Here is a 10912-nt window from a genome sequence, read left to right on the forward strand (position 1 = left end):
CAGATAGCTCAGGAGTATTTTTGAGCCTTTTCCGTATTGGTGTCCAAGTCTAAACAGTTGGAAACAATGCCAAGTCGAAAAATGGCCATAATCCTTAGACAATGATGATCAAGGAAAAGATGGAAAAATAGGGAGGCTGGAAATTCAGATATAGCAAGAAGTTGAATTTACATGAATTTTCCCACGGTCAGGCCAAAAAAATATGAGCACAATGCAAGATATGAAATCAAAATATATATATATATATATATATATTAGGCGTCAGCTATTCATTCATCTTCTTTCCTAACAACTCACTCTTTAATCAAAAAATGAGTTCTCTTTGAAAAGCTATCCTATTTGTACAGACAAAATACTGTACACCTGAATATGTCCTGTGAAATGTTGAATCAACTAATACAAACAAAAACTAGTAGATACGACAACAATGTTTACACCTTATATCCCACGCAGCTGGAGCAATGTGAATCCTTACCGTCTATGCCGCTCCATTTAAGTCGTCTCACTAACAAAAACTAGACGAACCTGTGAAACCATACTCATCCTACCATGTAAAAATGTATCTCCCTATCTACAACAAATCAGCGCAAGGGAAAATCTGTTAAGTTGCATCTTCTATTTTATCCTTTTAGCAGCTGATGAACCGCGTTTTGAGAAAAATTTCCCAAAAATTCCTGTAGCTTTGGAACAAGGATTCTGCTGAGTGAAGTCCACGGTAGAGGGTTTAGGAATGTCAACATCTGGTTCATGAGATTCTCCAATATCTCTAAATTCCCCATACAGCAGTCTCAGCAACTCCAAAGCCATTGCCTTTGCTTTGTTGTTTCCATTAACAGATACAGAGACAAGTTCAGGGATGACACCTTCATCCATTACCAGTTGACAGTATTGAACTCGTTGAGAGCATAAAAAGAGAAGAAAATCCACCGCATGCTCTTGGTCCTTGCGACTGTCACGCTCAAGCAGTTTCACAACTGATGCAATGCATCCATCAGTTTCAGCTATAGCAATTCTAGCATTTTCTTTGACGCACAGATTTTGCAAAACGATAACACAATTTCTTGCGAGAGCTGTATCCTCAAGAAAAGGAACCAACTTAGGAACCAACTCTGAAGGTGCAATCAAGGAAACAAACTTGCTACTTCCTGACATGTTACATAGTATTTTGATGGCTGGTTCCTGCAATTCTCTACTGTGGGCATCAAGAATCTCCAGGATAATAGTTAGTGCACCAGACACCGCAATTTTATGGTGACAGTTTTGGTGGCGGGACAATACTTCGAATATAACAAGAGCTTCTTTAGAAAGCTCCGAACCAAGCAATGAGGTCAAAACCACAAATGCATCATCGTTCAAGTATGGCAAATTGCTTCTGAGACGAAGGAACCATATAAGGATCAGTATGTGGAAACAAAATAAGACAATAAAAAAACTAATTACGATAGAACTATGCCATCAAAGATAGCAGACCTCACGTTCTAGTAGTTCAAAAAGGGCCAAAGGCATTATAACATTGAGGATATCAATATAATTAATTGAAATCAAACCGGATTTTGGGAAGAAAAAAAACAAGAAATTCTTCCAAAGGGAAAGAAGTCGAAAGTTCACGTTTCATCAGAAAAAATATCTACTTGAAAGGGATTTCAAAATTTTGTTACATGGATTTCTTCTCCCTAGAGATTGTCAGAATAATTTGCTACCACAGAGGTGTGTCTGTAGTTCTTTTTCTTTAAGTAGTTCCCTTCTACTAATCCTCTTAGGTGGGACACTCAATATACGAAAAAGAACTACAGACACACACACACACACACACAGAGAGAGAGAGAACAGGTTTACCCGCATTCTTCTAGAACTGCTAATAATGACTGACATCCTAATAATTGAGCATCCTGATCATGAAATTTTTGTGCATCTTTCAAGAATCTAAAAAGTTTTTGGATAAAATTCTCCGATGACATCCAATTACTAGCTTCACCGTTTTGTTTCAACATGTTTCTGATATTTCCAACCAAGCTGCATTGAGACTCCCAAGAAAGTGAATTGAGCCTCACTAAACGCTCCAGTTCCAGTTCATGCATGCTTTCATCAGATTGACCTTTATGAAAATTGCCACTGCTTTCAGGTGACACCACACTGAAGTCGTTTGGAGTCTTAACATGCGAAGGGTGTGATGCAATACTAGCATCTGAAATTCCCAGGGATATATTGCTGAAGTCAATATTAATAGATATATCCATCATTGAGCTGCTCAAGCTAGCAATTGAAGTGGAAGATGATTCCCATGAGTGACCTACTGTTGCCTGTACACTGGGATCAAGAACGCTTACCCCATGTGCGGCAGTCCACCTTGATATTAGGTCCTTCATTGAGTTATTCGGGGTTAATGACATATGGGCCAATTTCCTTTTAGTTTTTGGACATGTATCGTTACCTTGAGCAAACCACTTTTCAATCCAAAATCTTTCACATGTTTGTCCAGAAGCAATGACAACGGGATCATACATCAGTCTTGATGATAAGGGACATTTGAACTCATCTGGAAGTACAGAGCCGTTGAAAATGTCTCTTTGAGCATCATTACACCTCAGACGAGATTCCACTTCAAATTGATTTTCAATTTCGAGGGAGTCTTCATGTCGCAGAGATCCATTCTCTGTGTGCTCTGCCACAATAGATTTGCCATTTTTGTTGAGAAGATTCAGAAAGAACAATAAGATTTTCCTTTTTGGTGGATTACCCTCTCCAACTTTCTCCAGCTGTTTTTTAATGGATCTTTTCTCTATCAAAAGATCCTTTGGAGATGTGATACGCAAGTTCTGCATAGCAGTTTGAATAGCCTCAAAGACATGTTTTTCCCCTGAATGTGTTGTAGATGTATACTGATGAAGTAGTTCACTCAACACCTTCCTTGCCTCCTCTTCAGACGGATCCAAGCTGAATATCCCAGCCCTCAGGTCAGCAACCAGTTGTGATATCTGCAGCCAATAATGTCATTGAAGTGCATTGCAAGAGCCATAAACAGATACAGAAACCAACCAGGCAGAGAAACAAGGAAAGAAAGAAAAAAAGAATCCGCACTTTAACAGTGATCTTTCTTCCTTCTCTTTCATTGGGAAACAACGCTTTGAAAGAAAAAGAACGATGAAGGTATTATATCAGACGAGCTCGCAGGATCAAGAAACAAAAAGCTCTGGCAACAGTAAATTAATAGTCTAGTAAACTGCAGACATTGGCTTCTACATTAACACAGCAAAGTTATTTTCGATCAAAAAAGCATGCACAGGATGCTTGGATGTAAAATAAACAATCTGGACACACCAATAATGTCTTTGCAATCAAGATGGACAGAAAAATAAAAATAAAAAAAAGTAAATTAACACAGATAAATCTCTCAAAAGGAAATTTTCTGACTCACCTCTGTAGCCAACATCACAGGAACCATATTCTGCACAGAGCTCAAGCTTTGTTCAAGCAAGTTTCTTGATTTCTTGCATCTTGAAAGTATACTATCTCCAGTTAGTACCTGAAAATATGGTGCTAACTTTTATCAGGACTAATATTCCATAATATGAATGAACACACTAATTATCAGAACAGGTTAATAACATAAAGAAGGATTGCACTTGCAGCATTTAAATTTTTACACTTAATTGTGTATCCTGAACAAGTGTGCTAGAAGTTGGAACTATATGGATCTTCCCTCCCTCCCTATGATATATTTAAGCTGCAATTACCTATAGAAATGCAATAAAAAAAAAACACCGGAAAACTAACAAAGGTTGATGATCAACGAAATGCCACCCACTAGCCAAGTATTATACACACTTTTCAACTAAGTTTCTGAAGAAAGGAATCTCCTGTTAATGGGATATATATTTCACAAAAGAAAAATTTTAGACAGAACCAGTTCTCTAAAATATAGTCAAGATGCATACCAAGTACAGTTTACTGGATTCACTACAATGCTGAAGAATCTCCTTGGCTTTGACAAGTGCTCGGGTTAACTGGCAAAGTACTTGTATTCCAGAGTTGCATCCAGGACGTGCTTCTTCAATCGCTGGTAGTAACATCGAAATTCGAGTTACAAATTTAATTAGTTCAATGCACATTGGACGATGCACCTGTAGTGATCATAAAATATAGGAAATATTTAGTCATACAAAGGATTGTATAGCTGAAAATAAGTAGCACAATGGTACCCGATAATGCCAAGAAAACCATGAAATTTAACAGGTGCATAATCCATAAACAAAACTAAGCATTCTTCAATCTCACAAGGATAAATATTTAACCCACTCTAATGCAGCAAATGAGTTAACCACTTCTAATTTCAGATATATCTCAGATTTGAATTATAGCATCCTCAATGAAGATTCATTCCAAGAGTTAAATGAGCTAGAGCCGACTCATGCAAAGCTCCAATACCAGAAAGCTTCTTTTCCATTCTCTTTATATACGGCGAAAAAGGACTAATGACTATTACTCTTTCTTAATGTGAAGGCACCAAGATTAAGAGGAATGTTGCATAAGGGATGAGGTCAAATCGGGATGTTTTGAGACGTCTCATTTGTGATTAGAAGAATGACTTGTGAGTAAATTGTCTAATTAAACAATGTGTGGAGATAATATCAGCAGCTAAAAGAGAGAACAGATGGAAGAGCACAACTTTCTATATACCTTAATGTCACGAGGAGATGGTATGTCAACAACTGAAGCAGCATCACTCCCCATAAGGAAATTCTGCTAAAAAGGAGCAGAAACATTCATCAGAGAAGAAAACAAGACAAGGAAATCGTTGTGAAGGAATGAAAAAATTTCATCACAAAGAGAAATGTGTCCGAAAGAATTATTCAGGAATACAACTTGGCAAATGATTCTATTATCATGAATTAATGGTTTCATTAGCATAATTTGCAGCAACAGCTTTGAGTTTTACACTCTAAGTTCCTCAAGAACAACAACCTATCTATTTTGGAGGAGACAATGGCAGTATTCTGAATTTAGACTAGAAAAGGACAACGAGAAAAATGTTGAGACATAATATAATTGCGCAATCAAAAGTGGTGCTCAGCATTTAGATGAAATATTCACTTAGTTCAACATGGTATTAGAGCTGCCCCGAATTCTTGGGTTCAAATCTCACAGCAACCCAGAGAGAAAAAAATATTTCCAAAGATTTGGCTTAAAAAGAATCAGGCCAACACACGAAGGGACGTGTTGAGAGTCACATAGCCAAATTAAGTAAATAAACGAATAGATAGTCACACAATTCAAAAAAACCAGATCTGTCATACAACAACAAGAACAACATAAAATCTTAGCCAGTGTTCTAGTATAAGGCTTCATGAATTATCATTAGTAATAAGGCCAAACAAGATGGTTTGAGCCATGTATCACGTTCATCTTAAAGGTGAGAAAATCCACACACACAAGAAAAAAAAGATGGGTTGGGTTGAGAAGGGGATACAGAATGAAACTTTTACTCATAAAACCATTACATCTCAAGCTATAAAGGTTTAAATCCACACAAATACCCAATTTCCCCTCCCTCTTCAACTTTCAAATAATCAAGAACCGATGCAGAGTATCCTTACCAAGTGGAGAGTAACAAAGAACCCCAACTCTGCTTAAGATGAAAACCCAAAATTCTGTACAGTTCCAGTTGTTTCTTTTCAACTGGAAACGCTAAACAAACAAAGGAAGCAGCAAAAAAATGAAATCCAACTTCAAGAACCTCATCAACTTCCCAACGAAGGTGAATACTTTTCCCAATTCTGCACAAGGAGAAATGGTCAAAAAAGGAAGTTTCTTTGTTTTTTCATTTCATTTCTTTCCTATCAAAACAAAAAAGAAGTGAATTCTTTGTCCTCTAGACTGGAAAAACATGATGATGTTCACAACTTTATGCTTTTGTATAATCAATCCAACATTAAAGCGACAACTTAACACCTTTTATTGTTGTAGAAGCAGGCGTGGAAGTTGGTCTGGAGACAGGCTTAGAAAGATGAATTATGAAGAGTCAAAACACATAAATAATCTCACAACTCCAAAAGAAGACCGCACTTATCATTACCATAAGCATACTGTATAATTTTTCACCTTCTTGCAGTTAATCAACCAGCCCCCTCTACTACTCCTAAAACTTTTCGTTAACACGTCATCTTTAACTATTTAAAATTGTACAAATATGATCTCCGATTCTACATGATAAAACACATATTCAACACACAAAATTAAGCGCGTCCAGCTTAAAATCTAATGGCATAATTCATCAATATGACCATAAACTTGATACCAAATTATAACTTTAACCTTAAACTTTGACAGTACACAAATATAACCTTTAACTATTAAAAATGTACAAATATAACTTTTAAATGACTTTTCACTAATATTATTTCATTATTTTCTATTCAAAAATGAAAATAACATCTAATTTCTTTTGTCATTGCATAAAAAGAGCAATATTGAAGATTTATTAATTAGGTGGGTCAGTCTCATATGAAAAAATCGCACGGGTATATGTATATATATATTATAAAGCAAAGAACAAATTTAATTTATATAATATATCTAAATATAATTTATTTAAATATTAAATTAAATATGAAACTATACTAATAATAAAAAAAATTATAGTTTTAATAAAACGTTATTAAATTAACGTTATTAAGGATAGTAGTAGTATATTAAATTAACGTTATCAAATTAATGTTATTAAAATGTTATTAAATTAACGCAGGAGCGGACCTACGTGGTTGTCATGGGTTTCACCCGAACCCCCTCGGTAAAAAAATTACGTTGTATATATATAAGGTAGAAAATCTATATTTATGTACGTATATTAATATTAAACCCCATGAAACAAGGCACTTCGATAGCCTAGTAGTGCTATTTGCTCTTCTTGGGCTCTTCTTTCAGCCTACTGTATGGTTCGATCCCTGCTAGTTTTAACACAGAAAATAAAATATAACCTTTAACTATTCAAAACTGCACTAATATGACCTCCCTCCAAGTAAACTCATGCATGGGGTAACAAAATTGGAGGTCATATTTGTTCAGGTTTTGAATAGTTAAAGGTCTTATTTGTGCACTATCAAAGTTTAAGATCAAAATTATAATTTGATATTAAGTTTAGGATCATATTTATGTATCATGTCTAATTTTAATAATACAAAGATAGTATTATATGATGAATATAATAATGTATAAATTGTTATGGGATGGATTCAAGATAAATCAGAATTATCTAATTTATGTTCATTTTGATTTGAGAAAATATCCAATTACCCTCCTGAACTATACCAAAAGGGGTATAGTTCACCCCTCAGCTTAAAGGGTCATATCACCCATGAACTAATTAAAAGTAGAATTTTCACTTCCTTAGAGCCTATGTGGCACACACGTGTGCCTACGTAAATATATGTGTGCCATATAGATACTAAGGGATGAAAATTTTACTTTTAATTAGTTTAGAAATAATAAAATTTTCTGACATAACCCTTTTGGATATAATTCAGGGTTAATTGGGTATTATTCTTTTGATTTTAGAGAGTCTTGTGGTATATGGGAGGAACGGAGTGATATGAAAAAGTACACACACATGAATTCAAAAAGAGTTAACAATGTAATTTAAGGAGGAGGTGGGGCGCTTGCTGAATCTGCCCCTATTTTATTTTATCATAATATAATTCATAGGTTCTAACATAAAAATTAAAAGTATAAGATTTGTTTTATAAAATTAAACTCTGTATACTTACTATTCAAAAATTGTTTGAAGTCGAAAAATAATATTTGAAAGAAGAAATCTACTTAAACACGATTTCACTTGAAAAAGAAGGTTAAAACTTTGTGAGTAAAAAAATTAGCACTTGAAAAATCTGTTTTAAAAGTAAACAAGAAATGATTCTAATATGGAACTACAATAATACTTTGAACATATTTTTTGAAGAAAAATGAAAAAAAGGAGTTCATGTCCAAACGAGTCGTTAGGCGTTAGTTAATAATAGAGAATTTTATATATGAAACTAAATTGTCCTATTTTCTAACCAAACAATCCTAATATTTCAAGGAATATAGTAGAATTGGTCAAACGTTATATGGTGCATAATAAAATAGTACCATTACACAACGTAAACAAAAGTGTAGAAGAAGTAAGAATAAAGAAATGGAAAAGGCAAAGTAGCCAACAGGGAGTATTCTTTCAGGATTAAAAAACATGTCATTTCCTATTTGACTTTAAGTACAGTTATATGCATGGTTATTATTAATATTTTTTACACTATTATCTAATATAACAAAGCAACAGTGATATTTTTAAAATTCAAACTTCACATTATACGAAAACTTATTGTTATGTATCATTAAATGATCTAACATGTATAAAGTTATTTCACACTAATGATATACTACTATAAAACAACTTAAACTCTTTGGAGTTGTTTGGTATGCGAGATGAGATGAATATCTCAAAATTAAGCTTATAAAATTTATACATGTTTGATAAAAAGTAGTATAAATTTATACATTCCACTACGTCCCTTCTAATTTAAGATTATTTTATTTCATCTCCTGTTTAAAACAACTACTTCAAAAATTATAATCTACGATAATTTAGTCCACGTATTAAACGATCCCTTTTCAACTTACCTTGTTCCATTAGCCAATAGGGTAAGTTGATTATGAAATTCAATCTCGTTTGCCATTGGCTGTCGGTTGACCCTCTAAAAGAGGAAAGACTGATGTGACCCGGTGGGCCCTCATGACCCAGCCGAATAATCGCAAGGCCCATTAGATCATTTTCCTAATAAATTCCAAAGAGTGGGAGCTGTATCGTTTTGGACGATATACCAAAAATCAATGAATATATGTAAACTTTTTAATATTTAAATCATTTAATCATGAATAATTTAGTGTTTTTAGTTTTATTAATTATTTGATTATGATAAATCTGAAATCTTCATAAAATGAAATTTTACGAGGCTGCTATTATGTCAGCAATTAGCTAAGCATGCTAAATTTGTTTACCGAAAAAATAGCTAAAATACTCATTCAACTAAAGTGTTTTTAAAGGTAATGTTTAGCGGACCAAGCTGACAAATAATCAAAAAAAGGGCCATTCCAAGAAAATTGTCACTATTATTTTAGCACAAACAGATACTGCTATATCTTTTTTCCTGTTATGACTCATAAATTACTTTATCTTCCCTTTTTCAAAAAACATAGATTAGTCTCTTTTAGACAATAGTTTGGTACTACTGGATAGGAGATAAGTTATTAACTATACATAATTAATTTCTGTACAAAAATATTTTTTTAAAATAATTAATTTTCTTTCATTTTATCTCTTTTCAGGATTTTTCATCTTTTTCTGCGTTGGTAACTCGGAATTACAATTTTAAAATTAAAAATAAGTAATGTTTACCGTCCGAGCAACTTTTTTATAAGAAAAAGTATAATAATACAAAAAAGCTCGTAAAATAGGAGGATAATATAATAACTCTATATGTATGGGAATAAGATTCCATTTATCTCTTTAATTTCTACTTATTTATTATTTATTTATAAACGCAATCCATGTAGCTTTCTTTTATTTTGCCGGTCTATATTTTATCCCTTTTCTATAGTGGTGGAAAGAAAAGGAGAAAATGACAGGATTAGTACTTTATTCTTAATTTGTTTTTCCGGTTTAGTATTATTGGTGGAAGGGTTAGACGTTGATGACGACAAATCACAAAAGTGTGGCCAACTGAATTTGTCAAGAAAAAGAAAAATTATATAGTGACCATCATGTTATTTCTAATTAAAAGTTTAAGAAAACAAATTAATTATTAATACAACCTATACCTTACATCCTACTCGTATAAATTAAAGTCTGATGGGGCTGCTTCTCCCTTAATTAGAGGTCTCGGGTTCGAGCCTTAAATATGAAAAAATCCTTGGTAAAAAGTGCTACTTCTCGAATGGGCCCTACCCGGCGCGAATCCGGATTAGTCTGGCTCCAATGTGAGTACTGAAAGCGATACCCCCGAATGGAGCCCTATCCGACGTGAATCCAAATTAATCGAGTTTTAATGTGAGTATCGAACAACGGATGGATTACCAAAAAAAAAAAAGTCTGACCACTATTTTGTTTCCTCTTTCTATATACGATCACGATGACCATCCATTTTTCCCTCTGAAAACATAACAAAGTTAAACCCATTATGTTTTAATCTTAGTTTTGTCAAAATAAATTTACATAATTAGACACTAGAAAAAGAAGTGTTTGTAATTAATTTATATATTTTTATAATTAAAAATTTGCCTAAAATATATAAAATTATAATAAATTTGTTCTTTAACTCTTTAAATTACTATAATAGTTTCATATAAATTAACTAAAGTAAAAGGAGTATTACTCTGACAATTGTACTGATATCCATAAATTTCAGTAATAACTCATTGTTTATTGTTAAGAGAAGCTGACTGAACATACAATTAATTAAGACTTTTAAGCGGCCTTCTTCTGAGAACGAAACTTAGTAAAAATCTTTTTGGCCATAATGGAAAAAAGTTGCGTTCACACTTAACTTTTAGATTTTTTTGTCCTTTTATGGTAAAATATAAAAAAAGTTATGAAAGTCTTTTCACAATTGTGGCCACATTTGAGCAAAAAAATTGTGGTCATTTAGCACTTAAACTAAAACTAGACAAACACTCAAAAAGAAAAGAAAAGAAAAGAAAAAGTAAATAAAAGTTCTCTTGTGTTACATCAGTTGTCTCTCAAGCATAGGAATTGCAAGTAATCATTCACGATCTCCTAGCAGAAGGTATATCTTTGAAAAATACCTTAGTTGAACAAATTGAAAATGTTCTTAGACCTCACATAAACTGTTTTGTCGGTTTGATTGTAAATGATGTATTTCAAGTA

At 33.2% G+C, this 10912-nt stretch overlaps 1 protein-coding gene across 4 annotated transcripts; it reads right to left on the reverse strand.

Moving 5' to 3' along the window:
* Positions 1 to 221: 221 nt before the first annotated feature.
* On the reverse strand, positions 222 to 6105 carry LOC107859982 (U-box domain-containing protein 5). Of its 4 annotated transcripts, none has more exons than XM_016705164.2 (7): positions 5950 to 6105; positions 5595 to 5774; positions 4678 to 4740; positions 3936 to 4121; positions 3416 to 3523; positions 1837 to 2975; positions 222 to 1372 (listed from the first exon to the last, which is right to left on the reverse strand). In XM_016705164.2, exons 3-7 carry the CDS (start codon positions 4729 to 4731, stop codon positions 616 to 618), a joined length of 2244 nt encoding a protein of 747 aa, XP_016560650.1. In that variant the 5' UTR covers positions 4732 to 4740; positions 5595 to 5774; positions 5950 to 6105; the 3' UTR covers positions 222 to 615. The 4 variants fall into 4 exon arrangements, with proteins under 4 accessions (XP_016560650.1, XP_047263173.1, XP_047263174.1 ...); XM_047407217.1 differs by having other exon boundaries at positions 4678 to 4743; XM_047407218.1 differs by having other exon boundaries at positions 222 to 1369; positions 5595 to 6062.
* Positions 6106 to 10912: the final 4807 nt, after the last annotated feature.

The sequence above is a fragment of the Capsicum annuum genome, chromosome 2 (assembly GCF_002878395.1).
Source record: "Capsicum annuum cultivar UCD-10X-F1 chromosome 2, UCD10Xv1.1, whole genome shotgun sequence".
Classification (NCBI taxonomy): domain Eukaryota; kingdom Viridiplantae; phylum Streptophyta; class Magnoliopsida; order Solanales; family Solanaceae; genus Capsicum; species Capsicum annuum.